Source organism: Micropterus dolomieu, linkage group LG18 (genome assembly GCF_021292245.1).
Source record: "Micropterus dolomieu isolate WLL.071019.BEF.003 ecotype Adirondacks linkage group LG18, ASM2129224v1, whole genome shotgun sequence".
NCBI lineage: Eukaryota > Metazoa > Chordata > Actinopteri > Centrarchiformes > Centrarchidae > Micropterus > Micropterus dolomieu.
In genome coordinates, this window is record NC_060167.1 from 10171883 (window position 1) to 10194566 (window position 22684).

General features: G+C 42.6%; 1 protein-coding gene across 1 annotated transcript in view; it reads left to right on the plus strand.

Moving 5' to 3' along the window:
* Positions 1-22684, plus strand: part of igsf21a (immunoglobin superfamily, member 21a) — a 261327-nt gene that overhangs the window by 67691 nt on the left and 170952 nt on the right. Inside the window, exon 4 of the mRNA XM_046075086.1 lies at positions 7453-7574. Coding sequence (XP_045931042.1) covers positions 7453-7574 — 122 coding nt within the window. The remainder of the gene's footprint in view (positions 1-7452; positions 7575-22684) is intronic.

A 22684-nucleotide genomic window follows, 5' to 3' on the forward strand; every position in this document is an offset into this window, starting at 1 on the left:
ATAAATAAACATTAGAAGGAAAATATCTTGCACTTTCTGTACCACTCCGGTAGGTAAGGTCTGGATTTTGTTATAATTTTCTTGCATACAGCAATTATACCAATTTTACAAGTAAGACAATGTCTACCAACGCTTCTGCCCTGTTTCAAAAAGACACTTTGTGAGATAATAATATTAGGCAAATTAGCACGGATATGAAGGGAAGTGCCAAGTCGGTTCATGACAATGCTCTGATCATCTCTTTTGTTGCTGCTTTTCTAAGTCTTTAAATGAGGGACTGAATAGGAATAAATCTCATTAAGACATGATTTGAGAGCCATGCTGCTGTCCATCTTATGGAAGTGTTAGACCTGTAGATTTGGATCACAAAGTACAATATGAATGAATATTTTTTTAATACCATTATCATCTTCTTATAAGACACCGTGTGAAGAACATACTGTTATTACTCAAATTATCTTAGCATAACATTAAACTCCATGAGGTCCCCCATATCTTTGTACATGGAGATTAGAATATCTTCAGAAATGTCATGCATTTCATATTTAATCTCTCTTCCTAACCAGCTTGGAAAATACTATGAAAAGACTTGCCGTAGTGATTCTCTGACTGCTGTGTGAAATTATGAAGCTGGATTCAGGTTGAATCTCTCACAGTTGGCCTGCAGTGTGTTATGTGAATTTCCTCCAGTGGCTGCTGATGCAGCTGCAGCCTATAAATAGGACCACCCCAGACAGGCAGAGGGAGGAGGGCTTTGGTTAACCCCCGAGACCCAGTCCTAATCTGACCCCATTAATAGGCAGCATCATTAGAGAGTCAGCTCAGCTGGCTGGCAAGGAAGGATACAGCCCCCCCTTTGTCTTGAGAGATCTTGGCAATATTACATCTCAGGAGATGCACAGGACCCTATTTTGAGTACCTTCAAACTCACCTCATTGTCGGCTACCTGTCGTTGACTTCTCTTTCGACTGCTGGCTATTGCTCGCAGCCAATATCCACTATCTGCCACAATGCAGACAAGGGAGGGGTATCTGACTCTCTACCACCCATACCTGTCTTTTCATATCTCCAGATGGCCGAGTGTTGGAGAGGTTTGGTGCCTCTGTGCCACATATGCATTGCATGGCCTGGATACAACAAAGCAGTTGTAGCAAAGCTTTGCTTCCCCAATGGTGCTTTTCTGCAATCAAAGAGTATTCATCTCCCTCTTGCCCTCCCTCTTGTACAGCCATTTTGGCACAGTTTGGTTGTCTTTTTTTCCTCCCACTCTCTCCCTTCCTACTTTTCTATTCCCTCCATAGTCATTTATACCACAAACAAGTACCCTTGTTGGGATAGGGAAACATCCACTGTGCAGATTCTTTCTGATTTATTACCAAGGAGTGTATAGGTCAGTCTTAATTAAGAGGTGAAATCATTAAGGAGAGATAGATAAAGAGAGGGTGCCACAGAGATGACCTGTTTGAGGGGGAAATCTCTCCAGTCCTTATGGCTTTCAGACTACCAGAAATCTGACACCATGCATTATCCACCAGGTTTTTCAGTGGGAGAACAGAAGCAGTTGTACTATTTGTTGGTTTAGATGTGCTGTGAAAGAAGAGATGTCTAGAAACAATACACCCTAATACCTAAATGACTAAATAGGTCAATTGTCAAGTGTCCCAAAACAACATGATGGACCGTTTTCCAAAGCGTCATATATGTCTATCGGAAAGTACAACAACATAATTACCGTTTCCCAAAACGACATGTACAACCATTGGCAAGTACCACCCAGTGGCATGCGTATCAGACCTTAAGTACTTTACATTTAGCACCTTTAGCACGTGCTAAACAACACTAAAAAACACTTGGTTGGATTTAGGAAAGATTGTAGTTTGGGTTAAAATAAGTTGTAGTGTTTGTTAATAAAATTATGAATATTAATACTTGGACATTTAAATTTCATACGCACTTGTTAAATCTCTGGGACATCACCTAGGGTGGCTGTCCGTCCAAGGGGCGAGGAATCCTTGGGTATTTTGTAGTAATTAAAACAATTAGTAATTATCAGTCGATCATTAATTGGTCACTCCCAAATCTGAGGCGTTGAATTCTCCGATTCAGGGACCTGGATTATAAAACAGTACACACACACACACACGTTCCTGTGATTAAAGTGAAATATTTATTTACTAAGTAAGGTGAAGACAAGTGAAGATTAAGTAAGAATATATATAAGACAAACAAACAATGAGCAGTACAGAAGTTATGTACAGAATTAAAGGGTTCATTGTAAATTCTTCTTTGGCTATTGTGAAAAGAATATTATTCTAAAAGAAATAAAGGGAGATAATAGATACAGGTTGGTAGTCCTGATGTAATCACTAAGTTGTAATTAAGCTATAAATTCAGAGCTTTGGGGACTTCGACCTGACCACAGAATATTGAGCTTTGCCTTACTGTGGCCGTTTCCCAAACCATTTTGAGGGCTACTCACCGTTCGTCAACTCAGTGCTGTTTGGCGTCCTTAGAGACGAGGCCCGCAAAAAGGCAGTCAGGCAGGAGTCGATGTTTAGAACAGCTGATTTGCTCCATGGTCCCTCCGCTTTCTGGTAGCGGCAGGTTAGCTCTGATCTGTAGCTCAGTGGGCCGATGTCGGGTGTCCTAAATGTTACTGGTTGGCTATTTGTTCGAAATACTTTACATACTCAAGACTAATTCAAAACGAGATATGGTATAAAAAAAAACTTGTTGGTTGTTTCTTAATCAAAAGATATGTAAGCTAAACAAAGAAATAATTTCTACAAAACAAAATCTAAAAAGATAGCTAGGTCTGCTGGGTTACCTTTGTCACTCTCCTGGGGGCGTTTCAAACAGTGGGAGCTCACCTTTCTGTCCCTCGAGGTTTCTGTGTTTTAAGAATACTTTAATTTAAGAGTAATGTCTTAGAAAGTCTATTTGCACATGTTTACATTTACATTTACTCATTTCATGCTTTTATCCAAAGTGATTTACATTTTAGAAACAAAATACAAGCATCAATAAAGTAAAAGATCTACGAGTGACAATAGATATTAGTAAGAGCAGCAATAATACTAGCAAGAGCTAATAACACATGTGGCATCAATGGGGTAAATACCTAGGGAAAAAAGTTAGAGTTAACGAAATAATGCAATCAATACAAGATAATTGTAAGGAGATAGAAGAAGAAGAGCAGAGGAGGTGCATGTTAGAAGTTAGAGGTTAGGGGTTAGAGGTGTTAGAAGAGAAAGTGTTCTTGGAGAGAAGAGTTTTCAAGAGCTTTTTGAAGTTAGAGAGGGACACCCCTGCTCTGATGGCATGTGATAGCTTGTTCCAACATTGTGGTGTTACAGATGAGAACAGCCAGGACTGAGATTGCATTGTGTGTAGGGATGGCAGAGACTGGTGGCATTCGTTGGAGGAGCGCAGTTGCCAAGAAGGAGCATAATTTTGTATTATGTTTAGGTAGATGGGTGCAGACCCAGTAGTCACTCTGTATGCAAGCATTAGTGAATTGAATTTGATTTGGGAAGCCATGGGTATAGCCAGTAGAAGTTGCTGGCTATACCCAATGGAGTGACATGAGTCCTTTTGGGCTGATCAAAAACCAGATGCGCTGCTGCGTTCTGAACCAACTGTAGGGGTTTCACCGCACAAGCTGGAAGACCCACTGGGAGGACATTGCAGTAGTCGAGGCTAGAGATCACTATGGCCTGTATAGAAGCTGGGTGTTGTACTGAGTAAGGCAAGGCCAGATTTTTCTTATGTTGTATAGAGAAAAGCGGTATGAACGAGAGACAGCAGCAACATGGTCTGTAAAGGACAGTTGGTCGTCAATCATGACACCCAAGTTTCTCACCGCCCTGATTGGAGTGATGGTAGAGGAGCCTATATGTATATCTGCCCAGAACATTTAAAGCAAGTGTTATATGTATGTGAGGGACCGCTACGGTCCTCTTGACGAAAAAATCGTCATCACAGGGTGTACACAAAGCTCTGTGCGGACATTGGTGTGCCTCCCCTTTTTTGTGACTCACTGCACTACCAGAGCACCAACCGATCTACTGTGCATGTGTGGAATGAGTCCGCCAAGCTGACTCCAGGAAGTAGTAAAAAGTAGTCCGCATCCATGGGGTCCGCAGCTGTCCATGTGCGCATTTGCTCCAGAGTATATTGGAGCCTTTACACAGACTGAGGCTTTACTGACTTCTTCTGTTTACAGTCTCACAAAAAACATAAATAATAAACAATGTAATAATCATACTATACGGCCATATTTCTGGTGAGGACCTGCTGCTAAAAATGTCTCCAAATCACCTCAATACTTCACATTCGAGCAGAGCATTTTTGCATTGATTTCTGAAGCCTTGTAACTCTAAAGTCAAATGCAATGTGTTTGCATGAAAGGGGAAGTGAGCTGTCTTGCAGGGGAATTGTAAACCATTGCTTAAAGTAGTTGCACTTCCTCATCTGTGCAAATAAGGACAGTCATGTCTTTTTTCCCTTATACAATAACAGCTTCGACTGTCACTGTCGTTAGATGAAAAATAAATGACTTGAAAAACTGATAATGTGAATGTCACAGGCAATCTTAAGCAGTCTATTCATCTTATTTGAACTAATGATTAAACTAATGAAATTTGAAAAAAAATAAAATAAACTACAAATATGCAATCCTTTTTGAAGAAATAATCCACAAGCTGTTTTTCTATCTTTTTAAATTGTTCTTCATTGTGGTTTTTCCACTGCACTTCTAGGCGATCACTTGGTAATTAGACACTCTTATGTCTTTTTCTCCTGGATTATGGTAATGATGTTTGAGTTTCTGTTTGTGGAATGCTTTGTCTTTTTCAGCTCTGTTAGCTAAGGTGATTGCTGCTCACACTAACTACCCAGTTCTATTTCAGACATTGGAAAAGGTTTTACTTATTGTGAATGAAAGGCTCTTTCCTGGAAATTATGCATATTAGCTTACCCTCTGTATTATGCCAGTGGTTGTTTTTCATAAAACTGAATATCTAAGGTGTCTGCTACAATGATATAAAAGCTGCCATTTTGGCAAGGTCAAGCCAAGCTTAGCTCACAAACACATACAGCAGGTCAGTCCTTTGGAACGTCTGTGTCATCTTAGACCTGACCATCACCCACATGAGGCAACTACCTTCAGGCCATCATGTTAGTGCCAACTCAAACATGCAAATCTCAGAGGAACCAATGCTGGTGCTTCTATAAAGGTCCATTGGACTTACAGGAAACCACACCAATGTCATTTTGCATGTGACTAAATGTAATAAATTCAAATGTTTTAGTGATTAATGAAATGTGTTTACAAGGTGAGCAGACAAAATATTACTGTTAGCTAATCAAGCTTAAATGTTAAAAATCTAAAATAAATAAATAAAATCAACCCAAAATCCATGAAATGTGTCAGTGCCATGTGACAAGCCACACAGTTGATTGTTCACAGCCACTGTTGCCTGAGGGCCGAAGATTTTGATGGCTGCTTTAGGTCAGCTGGAAGGCTGCTGTTGCAGAATGTGTACATGCCAACACATGTGCATGCACATACACGTGTCATGCCATGTTGGCTGTCCTGTTTTCAATGTTTTTGCAATGTTTTTATGTCTGTTTTCTGGAGTGTCCTAGTTTGGTGTGCTTCTATGTCCCACTCCCAAAAACCCGGTATACAATTACCCAATGTGAAAGTTAAAATTTTAACAGCCGCTTACATTTCCATGATGCATAAACCTAAAACTAATAGAGAAAGCAAATAGAAATGAGGAAAACCCTTTTGTAGAATGGTATTACATTTGATTTAGTCTCACAGGTGCTTGCTCAAGCACTGTTCCCGTGTGAAATTAAGAAAGTCAAGTAACTGGATACATTCCAATTGCAATGACAGTTTTGCTGAATAATTTGTATTGTCTTGTAATGTATAAGGCAGTTAAACTGTACTAATCTATAATGTATATCACTTATGTCTCTGTGACATCCCATTATTAAGTGCTGTCTCTCAGCTTTTCATAAAGGTACCATGCATCAAGAAAGTTTTCTTTTTAAGCTCTGTCGAACCGCTTTCACATATGGTGTTGTACAGCCATGTCAGACAGAAATGTCTCTTGACTCCCTATGGTGATGTTTCTAAAAGGTCCATTACTGTAACTACAGTGGTGGCACAAGTTTGGGTGGTTGGAATGCACAATTTTCAAACATGGCTTTGCTTTTAGAGGCTGACCTTTTCATGTTGCTTCCCCTGTTCTCTACCTCAAAACAAAGCCACATCATTGCTCAGTGTCTACACACCTGAACTGATATTAAAAATGAGCAGATGGCCACAAGCTCTGGTCCTTGACAAGGGTGCCAAAACTTTTCTTAGCAGAATGGTGTCACAACAGTCTAAAATCATATGCTCAAGTGGAGGGATTCTGCTTTAAAAAAAAGCTTTGCAAACAAGCATTTTGACCTTTTAAATCTGTAAAAATATCCACAAGCCTACATCTGATTGGTTACAGGTGACAAAGGTAATTTATTTCCACACTCCTGCTTTTCGTTGTTTTAGCATTGTCAACTTCCTGCGCAGTGCCACTTAGCAAACTAAGCCTAAGGCAGTGTGTTTTCTCCAGAGGCAAGAGGTTATATGAGTTACCGCACATTCAGAGGGAACAATTGTTTGCTCATATAAATACAATTAAGCTTTGTCTCTTCATGAGGCGTTGTGTACATTATACATTATACAGACTAATCATGAAATGCTTTGACGTTGTTTACCTCACTGAAGGGATTGAATTGGATCAGACCGATAGCATCTTCACTGGCAAATGAAAGAAGGATCCCTGGCCCACTAACAATTTCCTTCTTCAAAGCAGCATTAGTGGCTCCATTAAAATCCTGTCACCCTTTTTCCTTTATGGCTTTCTGTGGCTTCTGAGGAGAGGAGAAATCACAGCCATTCAAATGCTAAGTGACTTTAACACTCCTGTGAATATTACAAAGGAAAGAACTACTCCATCATCTACCATGCAAAGAAAAAAAAGATGAGACCAGTGTTTTGAAAATCCTATCCCCCTACCTCTGCAGTATCTCGTCACAAGCCATTACCTCTGCAGAAAGCAGACCGCTTGACACATACAGAACACTGTACTGTGTCAGTCTTCATTAAGACTTAACCATGTGCATGGACACATACTGGCAGCTGCCTAAGAGATTGCCTCGCTGATGTTATCATGTCAGCAGGTTTTCAATCTCTTGCATTTAGACATTATAAGGAATGGGCTTATTATGACTGCAAATGAATCAATGTGGTAAACACAGGCAGGAGTGCTACCTATACTCCACACCATCGGCCAACAGTTTATGCATAGGAGGTGCTCTAGGGGCAAAAAGGTAGGCCCTGTCCCATCCATCATTAGAGGAATCATTTTATTAATGACCTCTCTTTTTGCTTCACAGGTCACAGATGGAGGAACCATCAAGCAGAAAATCTTCACCTACGATGCTATGTTTAATACCAATTACTCTCACATGGAGGACTATCGCAGGCGGGAAGACCTTGTGTACCAATCAACAGTCCGGTAAGTCTCAAAATCAATTAACTTTAATTTAAAACAAGAATACTTAAATGTTTAACCCTGCTTGTACTGTGTGAACTGCTCTGCTTCTGCTCCATTCATTTTGCAGTGAATTGTCAACTTTTAAACTTATAGGGATAATCAAAAAGCCTCTTGATACTATGATAGTAAATGCACCAAGATGAACTCCTGCTCATTGCTACGCCCAACCATCTGTTATTGGTTAGAACAGGCCAGACCGGAGTGACCGGGCACATGGGTCAGAGCATTATTACATGAGGACAAGAGGCATTGGCAAACTCTAATCAGCAACTCCGCTCATGAGTTTAGTGTTGAAGATTTAGCCCACATCTGGCCAGTCTGGTCCTTATTCCAGCAATAGTGGTGCAAATATCCCAGCTAGCACCGCCCTGTCCAGGCACATTATCATGGAGGTGAACATACACACTTTCCTCACACATCTTTCAAGCCTCTATGATCCAGTGCATACACAGCCACATTGGGTATGCATTAACAGGTTTTACTGAGAGAGTAAGAGATGGAGAAAGTGAGAGTTGTTGGATGAGGAGTCATCTGGCTCTGGTTGGCTTGATTACATGTTTAAGGCATCTTGGGGACTGTCTTATTTTACCCCAGGCCTCAACAATACGGCTGGCAGCTGTCTGCCCATCTCCTCGTTTCTTGCTCCCACTACTCTGGCTCTCATCCTACTGCAGATATTCCTGTCTGAATGTTCCACAACACAAAGGATGCGCTGGCCATGCATTGCACCCACAACTTAATATTAAACTGGAATGCTTTACTCTACTTTCATCATCTTATGCTTGTCCTGTTGCTTTTTTTTTGATTCCACTCATGTACATTTCTACCTCTTTGTATTTTTCTCTCCTTTTTTTCCTCGTTATTTCTCATGTGTGGTACGGCTGCCCAGCTGAGGATGATTTATCTGGACAATCCTACTATCCCTTTGGGATCAAAGAATCACAATAGAATGGTGTACACACTTACATGCACATAGACATGAAAACATCAATACACACATAAACAGAAAACATAACCGCCCCACTGGACATCGAAACACATACTCATATACACACAGACAGAGAAAGTGAGAGAGAAAAAGTCTAAAACACCACAATGCACTGACCTGTATCAGGATCTCTATCAGAATGCTTAGCCAGTGTAATGTGGACTCTTGCGACAGTCACACCATTCTTCCAGTCAAGAAAAAATTCTCTCTGACTAGTCACGTCGCCACTTTCATGGTGTAACACAGAAGCTCAACATTACTAAGAAATGCAAAAAGCTGAATTTTTACTCGCTATAATCTCCCATCTCCACCTGAAAATGGTAAATCTTCTGTACAAAGCCTTAGCAGTCTGACAAATCCACTTGTGCGACCAAAAATTAATGTCTCAATATTCTGTATCTTTTATAAACTAATTTTGTAGAAAAATATCTTTTTGTCTTTTCCTTTTTTTCTGTAGAATACTTTTTCTCACAGCCATATGTGATTACTGTGCTATAATGGAGTAATAATAATAGAGGTGATTTAGCTCCTCATATGCCATCTTTCAATAATTAGAATTATAAACACACATACACACACACACACACACACACACACACGAGTGACATTGATATTGACTTAATCTAAGATTGCCCCTTGTCAGCTTTTGATACCTATTAGCCAAAATCTTTCAAAAATTGGAAGCAGCTGTAACTTTCTCTGTATTCAAGTGCCAGTGAATAGATTAGTCCTTCTAAAATGAATGGCAGATCTTGCATGTAGCTGATGATACTTGAAGCTTGAAGATCCTCCACCATTCGACCTCAAATCGTGAGAAGAGAAGTCTGCATTTTGTCCTTTATAAAAGACATTTTTTTAATCTATGGCCATGTGTTTGTGTGCAATTTGTTTCTCTTGCTCTCTCATATGCACACCCACCAAATCGGCTGCTGGTCAAATTTAAAATGACTCATGGTTATGTTATCCTGACAAGCAAATCTCTTGAGGTTGTTAGAATAATGACTGTTCTTTCTCTGAAGCAGAAGTGTAGCTAGCTTATGTTATAGCAACACAAACTTCTTAAAGAAGAAGGTCAGCGTGGAAGGTTGGGCATACTGTAAAAAGTGTCAGATGTTGACACTGGAGACAGTGATTCACATCCTTTCTCCTGCCAACAGTCAACATTGGTTTCTTTTAACCATATCTACATGTTTTTCCATTAAACTGAAGATGGAAGATCAGAAAACCCTCCTATGAATCATTTTTGTAACAATCATATGGGTCATTTTGGAAGTCAATTACAAACAACCTATCATGTTGTAATGACATGGAAATGTTAATTATATCATTAGAACCAATCTGGAATTCTTTTCCATCTTCCTGTAGCCTGCTGTCACCAAGATTTTTCCCTGGAAAAATTGTACCATTAACAAGTAAATAAGGTGTGCTGTGGAAAATGATGTTCATAATAACCTATAAAATACTGACTGATCACTTAGTGAACTATTGATCCACTTGTAGGAACAGTAGCTAAAATTATAAAACTTAAATAAGCTATGACTATGAAACGTAGTTATTATGTTAGCTAAATCCCTACTTACAGTCTCTTTCTTAGAGACAAATTGAGAATACATCTGATAAAAGGTTGCAATTTGGGATGCACTGATCAACTGGCTGGGGACTGGAATGGGCCGGTTTTCAGCTTAATCAGCCGTGACCGATGTCATATATTTTCTGCTGGTCACATTAAACGTTACACACTTACTGGATGGTGTTTTATGTCATGCGCACAGCGGCAAAGTCAGTAACTGGCTATCATCGCCACACACACATATTCACACACGTGCCAAAACATGTCGTAGGCGTGGAAGTTTTTCACCCTGAGTGAAGAAGACATAATGCTTGCCATTTCCACCTGCAGAAAAACACACAGAGACACTATCTTGTATTAGGCTATGTTAGAAGACGTGGACACGGTGGAAATTGTTGTCGTTTTAAAACTGCTGACAAATAAAATCAACAGAGCAAACAGATACAGGGAGAGAGACAAAGGGACAGACAGGTGTTGGTGTTTGTGTCTGAAGGGAAAAGCAAGGTAAGCATACTAAAGTTTTTTGTGAAAACGGTGAGATAAGGAATAAAGAAGGCTACTAGAGTAATGTATAGAATGTAGAAATAGGGTAATGTATTCTTTCTAATTTTTTCAAATAAAAAATACAAATATAGCCCCCACCACTGCAGTTACATAGTCGGGGGACATTGGAGAGAACACCAGAAAATACCAGTGTAATACTTTCTCCATCAAATATAATACAGTTTCAGCAAAATCAGTGAATAAAGTTGTGTTTTGAACAGTTATTAGTGGGGTACGGTCAGCCCCCAGAAACACTATTCTTCAATAGCGTCATAAAAATTGAGATAGCATATAATAGAACACTAAATTAATAAAAGTGCAAAATGAGTCATCAACATTTTGAAAATTGTTTTCCAGGAAATGTCTCACACATTTTATCATTGATGGGCCAGATACTGCCATGTTGGTGATGTAAAGTGCAAGGCAAATCATATAAAAACATTTAAACATCGATTGATTGTAGAGATTGGAATGGGAGATTTTATTCTACAAATACCCTGAGCAGACAGCGCATCTTTGATACTCTCTTGTCTTTATTTGCATATTTGGTAGTGAAGTAATCCAAAAGTAACTAAAAGTAATCAGTTCTATTACTTTTATATTGTGGTACTTGGATTACGTTACTGATTATATGTTTTAATAGGTAATTAGTAATTGTACCAGATTACATTTGTAAAGTAATTCCAAATGCTGAAAGTCAACCGTAGTATTCTGCTCTGGATAACGTTAGCAACTGCTCAGCGTTAACCAGCGAGCTAAGAATATCTAACCTAAGCCAACTAAAGCACAAAATCACAATATATTTCACTTGCTTTGCAGTAATGTTAGTTTACCTGTCCGACAGGATGAAAACCAACTGTGACGGTTTTGTCAGTTTCAAAAGAAAGCGGATATCTCAACATTGATTTGATTCCCGTTTGGCTTGACAGGCTACAGCACATAAAACTTTATTGCTGATTTTTAATTTTATGTGGAGTCTGTGTTGCGCTGGGAGCCTCTTCAGCTAATGACTCCATTTCGTTAGCTGCGGTGTTGTGCTGAAGTCAACAAAAGGGTTGGGAGCACACATGCAGAGAACCCGAACCAATTGCTTCACAAAAGAAGCAGAATAGTAGCTCTTCCATGCAATGGAGAAAACAAAGGTTGTGATATGGAAACCCCAGTTCTATTAGCACAGGCAGAGCCCTCTACTGGACTCTCACGCACGTACTCGCCCACTGAAATTTGCATACTGTGAGTAGCCGACAAATTGGACATCGCAACCCTACGTGCGTACCATATAAATAGCGATGTCCTCACTGCTCGGTATCCGACTACCCCTTCAGCAGACGGCGGAGCAGCAGGGCTCCATTGTAGAGGGCTCTGCCTGTGCTAATAGAACTAGGGTTACCATATCGTAACTTTTGTTCTATCTCACACAGGCTCCGCCCTCTAATGGACTCTATGGGTACAGTCGGTGGAGCCCGATGACTGTCCGCCCACAGACCACCAGCCACAGGCCCTAAACCGCCTCCATCCTAAGTGCACTAGGAGCTTGGCATGACCAAGAGGGATGTGATTCACCCAGATCCAAACACCTGAACTGTCCTGACCCCTTACAGGGACATCCAGCACAGTCAGTGTGAATTTTCTCCCCAACAACCGGTAGCCTATGGTAGACACTGGTCTCTCTCTTCACAGATCCTGAGTCACACCTGCGAGCACAGATCCTGAGAAGAAGCCCGACACATCCAAGAGGTAAAAACGCACATGGTGTAGACCACGACACCGTTGTGCAAATCTCCTCGATGCTCACTGAAGAGGGGCGTTGACACAGCCACACCCCTTGTGGAGTGAGCCCGGACCACCGAGGGTGGGTCTTTCCCCACCCGCGCACAGGCCTGTGAGATACACTCACAAAGCCATCTGGCTAGATGCTTCTTGGATAGAGCCTTACCGATCATACCATCACCGAAGGAAATGAGCAGCTTTGCACAAGGGGGTGGGTGAAGACAGGTCTGTCGCCAAACCCCTCAAGACGTGATGAGATGGCTGCCACATACACCTTAATGGTTGAGGGTGACAGTCCCTTCTCCATTAGACCTTGTAGGAAGGAAAGGATGGATCCCACTGAGTAGGTTATGGGATCAATTTCCCTCTCGAGGAGGACCAGAAACACCGCCTGGAGCTCTAGTTGGTTGATATGTCGGCTCTCCCCGGGCGGCCATACACCACCCACTGCTCTCCCCAGGCAGGTCCCTCCCCAACTGGTCAGAGACGCATCCATGAACAGAACACATATGAGAAGATCCAGCTGAGCGGTACCCCCACCCTCAAGCGATGAGTGGACCCCTAGAACCCCTAGATCCTTCTGTACTGACTGGGGGGGCGTCACCATGCATCGTTTGTGCCTCCTGAGGTCTAGATGCAGGCTGGTAAACCAGCGTTGGAGCCGTCGCATGTGTAGCAGGCACAGGGAAACCACTGGGTGGGCTGCTCCCATGAATCCCAGCAGCTGCATAACTGACAGCGCCGTCACAGCAGTCCCCAGCTGCAGCTTGAGGATCGCCTGAAGAAGAGTCGTCTGTCTGAGTTCTGATAGATGAGCTCACAGGCTGGCTGAGTTGAGCACAACCCCCATATACTCCACCTCCTGGCGGGGATGGGGGGAGCTCTTCTGCCAGTTGATTGCAAAGCCCAGGTTGCTCAGATGCAAAATCAACTGAGCTATGTGGAAAATTGCCCAGGGTTTTGACCTGGCCATGACAATGAGGTCATCTAAGTAGAAAAACACCCTCATGCCCTGATCGAGCAACGGTAGCAGTGCGGCGTCTACGCATTTGCTGAATGTGCGGGGGGCAGTGTCTTTCAGGTCAGGGCTGCACTAGCTCCAGCAGTTTCCTGAGTGTCAGCATGCGGAACGGTGTTCGTGCATTATGCTGGTTCAGGTAACTGACATCCAGGATGGGTCTGAAGCCTCCAGTCTTCTTGGGGACCAGGAAGTATGTAGAGTACATGTTGTGCATTGGTACGACAGAGATAGCCTGCTTCAGCAGGAGCTCTTGAATCTCGGAGGCCAGGAAGTCCACCTCCTCCTGAGAAGACAGGTTGGCTTCCTTGATGCCCTGGAAAGACGGTGGGATACGGCAAAATTGTAGGGAGTAACCTCGCCTCAATATGCCCTCCTTCCAGTCTGTTGGCTTGCAGCAGCGTCTCCATTCCATGTGGAAATGAGTCAGGGGACACGCTGTCAGCTGAGGAGCGTTGTGGATGAAACGCTGGAAAGCTTCCTCGGCCCTCACGGCCACCAAACCCTTCATAAATGGGAGTTTGGCCCAAGGGGGGCCATAAGGCCGAAGTCCCAAAAAAAACGAGCGGACTATGGTGTCCTGAATGCACCATGGCCGAATTCTCAAGAAAGCCAAGCTGGTGTCGTAGCCTGTTACAGTGTTGTCGTAGCGTCTCCAGTGACGCAGAGCTGTCTTGAGGAGCAGTGACGAGTCGGGGAGCTCTCCTCTCCACAGCTGTGAAACAGCGCCGTGAACCGCTCACAGCAGCAACGAGCGATCTCCTCCGCCTTGTTATGCCGGAAGAGACGTGGCCAGCGGCAGCCTCTCTTCAGCAATAGTGGGCTACGCTAGCCCTGGCTAGGTCACTGCTATCACAGTTACTCCATGACGCGCTGTGACATCTTGTTGGAGCAATTAGCTTAGGTCGGTGAACGCACTGTGTTGGTGTGGCGTGTTCAGCACAACACTTTGCTGGGAAGGGGTTGGTGAGGAGGAATTAGCTCTTGGAGGAATGTAGGTTTTAATCAAAACATTTGGTACATTCACAACATTGTCACAGGCAGTACACAACATATGAAGACAGTGGCTTGGACATGAGGCAGAGGGGAGGGGCTCGGCAACATCCTCCGGCTGCTCTCCCTCCTCAGTCATTTCACAGGCTGCTTCTTTCCCAGGCCGTAGGTAGGCTGGCGGGGGGGCCTTAGCTGCTCCTCTGGCCGCGATGTTGATCCCCCTGCCTGGGTGGACTCCCTGGGCTGGTTGGTGTCTCGGGGAGGGTGAGGTGCATCGGTGGATCCGCCCTGAGTGGTAGTGGTGATCTGGCTTGACGGCAAACATGCCATCTAAGAGTGGCATTACGAGGAAAAGCCTCGCCGCCCTTGCCCTGAGCCAGCGGCATGTGGCGACTAAGCTGCGCCTTCTCTTCATCCAGCCTTCTGAAGCGCTGAGTAGCAGACGATATGGAGCCAAAGAGGCCGTTGGACGAGATGGGGGCACCCAACAGCTCTTCCCGGTCCTTCCCATGGAGAGCTGTGAGTCCCAACCACACATGGCAAGAACCTACGGTGACCAGAGACATCATGTGCCGAGCAGCGGTGGCCACACCCTGAACCAGGTTATTCATCTGCCCGATGGCTTGGGGCTCTGGTCCAATAAGGAGGAGGGGGCGATCGGGGACTCAGATTCCGCTGCAACGCCCAGCACACCCAGATTGTTGGACGTTGCGACCAGCTGCGGCCCAGTGGAAATATTTTTTCAAGTTGTACAAATTGTTTGAAATTGTTAAAAATATTGAAAACGTTACATAAGGTACAATGTGTAAAAATTCGGCGGAGGAGAGGTGTCAAGCAGAGAGAAGACAAAGGAAGGTTGGGCATCAGAGAGGCAGTGACAATGTTGAGCCAGAATATTTTCACATCTAACTAACTTTATTTTGACCAAACCAGAACTGGGATTGTTAGAACAGTAGACATAGCAACACACATACACACATCTCCCAGCTGAAACCAGGGTGGTTAGGGGAGGCCTGAGCTATACTATTGGACTATCGACTCTTGAGGTACAAAGTAGTATTACAAGACAGCTGGTTAGCGTGCTAATGAGTTAGTTGAGTTAAACCTTCTTCTTGCTTCAATGCTGCATACTTTTTTAACTTTAGAGAAAAAACACGTCACAAACCCGACTCAAGAGCATGTCACGTTTATAGGGAGAGAACAGAAAACTTCACAAGAAGAAACTGTGTCAAGAATTTGTTAAAGTTGATCAGCGCATGTACGTTTGAGTCATTTTAGAATCAGTAGGTTTCTTTTTATTTAAGCATAAGTTACTTTTTGGACAATGCACATTTGTTTCTTCTATATTTACATTGCATTGCTTGTTTTCTTATTGTGCACATAAACTTTTCTCAAAGTTTTTCTTTTGTTAGTTAACATTTCTTGGTGCAAGCTATTTTCAGAACATTTTTAACAAATTATGTTTTTTCAAAGTGATTGGGACAACTATTGGGACACCTATGCTTGTGGACTAGTGTTTTATTGTTCGCCCCTCAGACTAAATATGATGGACAAGCCTTGTTGTTGTATTTCAGAAGGTAACACAGCAAAGTAAGGCATTTCAGTAACTGATAAATATCTCCTGTGAGAAGTTGTGTTAGAATGTCTATTTCAATTTTTTTCTGATTACTTTTGCAAATTAAAACTGTTCATGCTGATATCTTCCCTCTCAATCTTACTTTGAAGGTGAATGCATCCACTGAGGCATCCTACATGAAAAAAGAGAATTTACCTCTGTGGGTGTATTTACATTTTCATGAGCAAAAAGATGACAAAATGAGGTAGCAAATTCTTACCAGTGAAAGTAAATATGCCAAATGACTTTTTGAAGTTATCTAAGGATTATCTCACCAGTTTCATTTTTGAGGTGTAAAAAAGTAATGAGTAAAGAGTACGTACTGTAATGAATATTCTTAGGGAGTGATAAAGTCTTTGTTTCTTAATTTGGTAATGAATAAGTGAAACATAACCTATTTAATGCACATTGAATGGGGCTTAAGAGCTACTGTAATCATCAATTGTTTTTTGTGAGGTTTCTTTGTGGGCCCTTACACTTCTTCTAGTAATACCTTCATGGTTTCTGCCTCTTTATCACTGAGCTTGCCTCTTTGCATTTGTGTGGATTTGAATGCACACACAGCTTTGTGGATAAGAACAGAGAGATGAGCAACATCAGCACTTCCAATAATGTAACCAGCCAGCACAAAGCCAATCACACCTCCCTTGGCACTCAGAGAATCACAGCATGATCCTCGTCATTTTATTTCTTGCTCATTCCTTAAGGAAACATGGGTGATTACACACTTTTCTTTGCATCCCGTCCTCTAGGTAATTTGTGTTTCCTTTCCATTGAGTGTATTCTGACTTACATTCACCATGCAGTCCTGACCCATTCAACCATAATGCTTCAGACCAGAAAGGGTATCTGACAATGTGCTAGTTAATTTGATGCAGAGATTGACTGGATGCGCTATCAGACGCTGCTCTATCAAGACTGCTCTTTTTCACTCCCCATCTAGGCCGTTGCATTTGCTTGCATTTGTAGGCAGGAGGAGTTCTGCAGGAAGGCCTACTTAACAGGAAAGAGCTTTCAGATGCAACTCCTAGGGGACAATCGATCTCTCTTTGCGGTGTGCTGTTTTTGCTACTCCTCCATGGGGGCCTATTGCTATCGATCTCCACTGTGTATGAGCTGTTTTTTGGTATACAGGGGAGATAGTGCATTTAATGTGTTTTGCTGGAAATTGTTTGTATATTCAACCACCTATTCACTTCGTTGTGTATATACCATATCTACATTGCGCTGATATTATTTTTTTTTAAGGCTGTGGAAAAGACTTGTATTTTTTATTTTATGTTTTTATTTTTCTCAGTATCTACCTTGGTATGTGTCATTGCTAATAAGTTTTTATAACTCACTGATTAAAGAAGTATACATTTGCAAATAAAGTAAAGGACAAAAGGATTCATACATTTTCTCCAAAAAACAATGAAACATGAACAAATGATAAAAGAGGGAGGTGTGTGGAAAATAAACTATTCAAGAGGGTGCTGGGGTCCCAGAAAGAAGGGTAAGTGGAAGATACAGAGAGAATTGTCTGGTAAAATGTGACATGTGAACAGGAAACATGCTCTGCACAAATGTACACTGGAATAATGAATTGGTACTCTGTGGATAAATCCAGTTCTACTATACTTAAGTTACTGCAGGACTCAAAACAATCATGAATGTTTGCTAAACAGTTTGCTTAAGTGCTCTCAAAACGAAGGTATGGTACAATATGGTAGCCCTAGTTCTATACACACAGGCAGAGCCCTCTACTGGAATCTACCTCTTCCATTCACACGCCCACTCAAATTTTTATTGTGCACATAGCCGACCAATAGGACGTCACTACCGATACGTGCGTGACGTATAAATAGCTGTGTCCTTACTCCCTCAGCATCCAACAGCCTCTTCAACAGACTGTGTCGAAGTGGCAGGGCTCATCAGTAGAGGGCTCCGCCTGTGCTTATAGAATTAGGGCTACCATATCAGAACCGTCATTCTATCTCACACAGGCTCCGCCCTCTACTGGACTCTATGGGTACAGTGATAGCTAGCAGCAAGGCCGTTTGAGAGATAGCATTTTCAATGAGGACTGCTCCAGGGGCTCATAAGGTGCAGATCTTAGAGCCTCCAGCACAAGTAGCAAGTCCTACTGAGGCGCCGAGAGACACCCCTACCACCTCCTTTGGGAATTTCCCACTGTGGTGATCGGCTGTGTTTATATCCCGCCTGGTGTTAACACCAACACAGCAGCTGAGCTAGCAGCCCAGAATGCCCATGCAATGTTAAAGAGGTGGTATTATGCTTTTTGGCTTTTCCCCTCTCCTTTATTGAGTTATATCTCTTTTTTGTGCATGTAATAGGTTTGCAAAGTGAAAAAGCCCAAAGTCCAGCCCAAAGGGAGTTTCTATCTCCCACACAAAGCACTGCTCTGAACTGCTTGAAAACAACTTGTTTGTAGTCCAGCTGTTTCCCTTCCTTCACTGTGACGTCACAATGAAAACGCGTCATAAAGTTTGCCAAGCGGCTAGTGGGGTCAGGCACGCCCTCAAACCAAGCTAGTCTGAGCAGAGGCCCTTTGATTTTAGTTAAGCCAGTATTCCACTGCACAGTTTGTATCACCTCACCTCCATCGAGGTTCCAAGTGAGCTGAGGGATACTAAAATGTAACGTAAAAACACAACAGACTGCTGATTGGTCAGAGAGAATATTCACTATTCACTGCATCATCATTGCGTGCACCAGACAGAGGCCAGCAACAGAAAGTTTTATATTTTACAGTTTTCGTATGGAATTTCATCACTAAAGTTTTGAGGTGAGAATATTGACAGTTTTACGAGAAGTGATGGCGGAACAAAAATGTGCTTGAATATTTTCGGAGTTGAGGAGCTCTGCAAGTTGCTGCGGGGGATGCCTGTGCCAACCCATGGGAGGAGCATGTGAGGCCGGCCAGCCGCCTGCTCACAGAGCCCTCTGCTCCTGCCGTCACACAGACCGCTGCAGCAACAACGGCAGAGGAAAACACAGCTGGAAGGTTTTCATACCGCTTATCTGTCTTTATATTCCGAGTAATATTGAAACGTTTTAACTTCAAAAAGAGAAAGCTGTGTGGATCGCTGGTGTGTGCGTCGCATTGAACTATCTCTGGGTACTATCTGCAATGAAAAACGGAGCAGGGCCGAGTCGAGTCGAATCTATTGATTTGCGCTATGGTAGCATTTTTCGGCAAGGCAGCATAGATCGTCAGAACACTGGCAACAGTCCAACATTTAGTCCTAAAAGACGATGCAACTCCGACTCTGTTTGGGCCTGGAAATTCACAACCTGTAAGTATGCTTTATTGGTTGTGAATTATATTTAAAATAAAAACGGCAATGTAACTTCACAGACTGTTCAAGTGCGGAGTTGTTGTAAACGTTGTCTAACACAGCTAAAGTTATAGCTATAATGCTAACGTTACACCTGATGTGAAAGCTACTGAGCAAACGTTCAAATTGTTTGGCCAATTTTTATGTAAAATTGAGTTGATTTGGATCATGCTACCTTCTCTGCTTCTGATTGGCCAGTAGTCCTTACCTGGGAACTGCGCATGTGCAACTCCCAACAAAGATTTTGTACAAGTAAGATGCATCACTCTGTAGCTCAAGAGCGGAGCGTACAACACACAGGGTGAAAAGAGGAGCTGCAGCAATGTGCAGTATGAGAAAAATATGGTGTTTTTTGAAAATTAAACCATGTAAACCTGTTCTGGTACAACCCCTAATTAAGATTTTGAACCTGAAAATGAGCATAATACCACCTCTTTAAGCAAATATCCTGACGCTCCAGTGCTTATTATGGAGGATTTTAATAGCTGCAGGCTGGACTGTGTCCTCACATCCTTTGAACAATATGTGGATATCCCCACAAGGAAGCGAAAAGGTGCTGGACTTGTGTTATGGGATCATAAACAACACTTATACTGCTTTCGTGCAGCTCCCAATAGGCGCCGCGGATCACAACATTGTCTTCCTGCTTCCGCAATTCAAACAAATGCTGAACAGGGACAAACCAGCCACCTAGTGTTCGGAGGACGCAACCGCACAACTACAGGTGTCCCTTGCATGTACTGACTGGAGTATATTTCATGGTGACCTTGATCTAAAAACCGACGCCATAACTGACTACATTAAGTTCTGCATGACAACCACCATCCCAGTCAAAACTATAAGAAAACATCTATGTATGACAAACCAAATAAAACTCAAACTCAAGGAGAAACAACAGGTATTCCAACGCAAAGACTGGCTCTCAATCACACACATTATGTCCAGGAAAACTGGTGGTATGCAGCAGAACGAAAGAGAGTAGCCTCGTCTAAGAATGCTGTCCAACGCATCTTCAGACCTCTCCGCCGCCAAACTCTCCATAAATGGAAGTTTAGCCCAAGGAGGGGGGGCCGACATCAAACGGGCTGTGGTGTCCCTCAAAGCACCATGTTGTCGGTGGTGCAGTCAATATCAACACAGCTGCCGAGTGAAGCCGCGTCATGACAAGGCATCCTCCTCTCCACTGCAGCGACCGGCTGCTGGAAGGATGAGTTGCTGTTCGCTGTGACAAAGCGCCGCGGTCCGCAATGCTGGAAGAGACTGGTTGAGTCTCTCCGGCTACAGATGACCTAGATTGGCTGCGACTCTTTTTCCAAGGGGCTGCAATCGAAAGGGCCGTGGTGTCCTTGAATGCACCATGAACCATTCTTCGAAAAGGTTGAGCGTCCTTGAACGCAGTCACAGCCGCTGACTGTGTTGTGATTGGCGCGTCCTCGGTGTCGATGTCAGCCTCAACACAGCTTCCATGTGAAGCAGCGACAGAGTGGACACCCTCACCTGCAGCAAAACAGCGTTGTGAGCCGCTCGTGGAGGAAACGAAACCAACTGAAGCAGCAAGTGATCTCTTCCCTCCCACTAAGATAAGATAAGATATATGTTATTGTCCCCGAAGGGAAATTTGTTTTGGACTCCGTTCTGCAGATTTACAAAGACAACACAAAATACAGAAATAAACATCTCTCAACACATATTCTCATGCAACATAACGCATGCTCTCATATTAGACAGATATCTATATAGTAAGCACATTAACTCCTTCCAATGGAAGTTTTTGATTGAACAACCCTGTCAGCTGCATTCCCCGCAAATGTAGCACAACCCTTGCACAATGAGATATTGCACACCCCTATAGCCTATGTATTGCACAAATGACATGTTAAACAATCCAAAAGCTTATGTATTGCTTAACTAAGATATTGCACAGCCCCAGTAACCTACATATTGCACAAATGATATATAGCACAACCCAAATATCCTAAGTATTGCACAAATGACATAATGCACAACTCAAATAGCCTACATATTGCACAAATGACACATTTCACATAACCTATGCAATACACAATGACATGTTTAACAATCCAACAGCCCATGTGTTGCACCACTAACATATTGCATAACCCCAATAGCCTACTTATTGCACAATGACATAGTGCACAACTCAGCTAGCTTACATGTTAGTGTTGATAAGCTTAATGGACATAGACACAAATGAGTGTTTATATTGATTTAGCCTGCATCTAGGAACCCTGGATCTTCTACCAGAGGGTAAAAGCTGAAATTCTGGGTGAAGTATGTGGGTCGGATTGGAAACTATTTATTGTGCCTGTCTGATAACCGTCCTGCTCATAAATTGTTTGAAGGGGCAGATGGTTTTTGACCCCCATAATCTTCATAGCTGTCTGTACCTGACGGGCGATCTGTGATTTGGACTGTGCTGTCAGGTTACCATACCAGGCTGTGATACTGTATTTTAGAATAGTCTCTAGAATCGCATGATAAAACAACAACATAAATTTATGTTCGACGCATACACTCTAAGTCTTCGTAAAAAATGCATCCTCTGTTGAAGTCTTGAGCAGAGAGTATTCACGTGGTCCTTCCAACTAAGTGCATTATCTATATACTCTTATAAGTATATACATATATATATATATACACTCACCTAAAGGATTATTAGAAACACCTGTTCAATTTCTCATTAATGCAATTATCTAATCAACCAATCACATGGCAGTTGCTTCAATGCATTTAGGGGTGTGGTCCTGGTCAAGACAATCTCCCGAACTCCAAACTGAATGTCAGAATGGGAAAGAAAAGTGATTTAAGCAATTTTGAGCGTGGCATGGTTGTTGGTGCCAGACGGCACAGTTACTGGGATTTTCACGCACAACCATTTCTAGGGTTTACAAAGAATGGTGTGAAAAGGGAAAAACATCCAGTATGCGGCAGTCCTGTGGGCGAAAATGCCTTGTTGATGCTAGAGGTCAGAGGAGAATGGGCCGACTGATTCAAGCTGATAGAAGAGCAACTTTGACTGAAATAACCACTCGTTACAACCGAGGTATGCAGCAAAGCATTTGTGAAGCCACAACACGCACAACCTTGAGGCGGATTTGCTACAACAGCAGAAGACCCCACCGGGTACCACTCATCTCCACTACAAATAGGAAAAAGAGGCTACAATTTGCAAGAGCTCACCAAAATTGGACAGTTGAAGACTGGAAAAATGT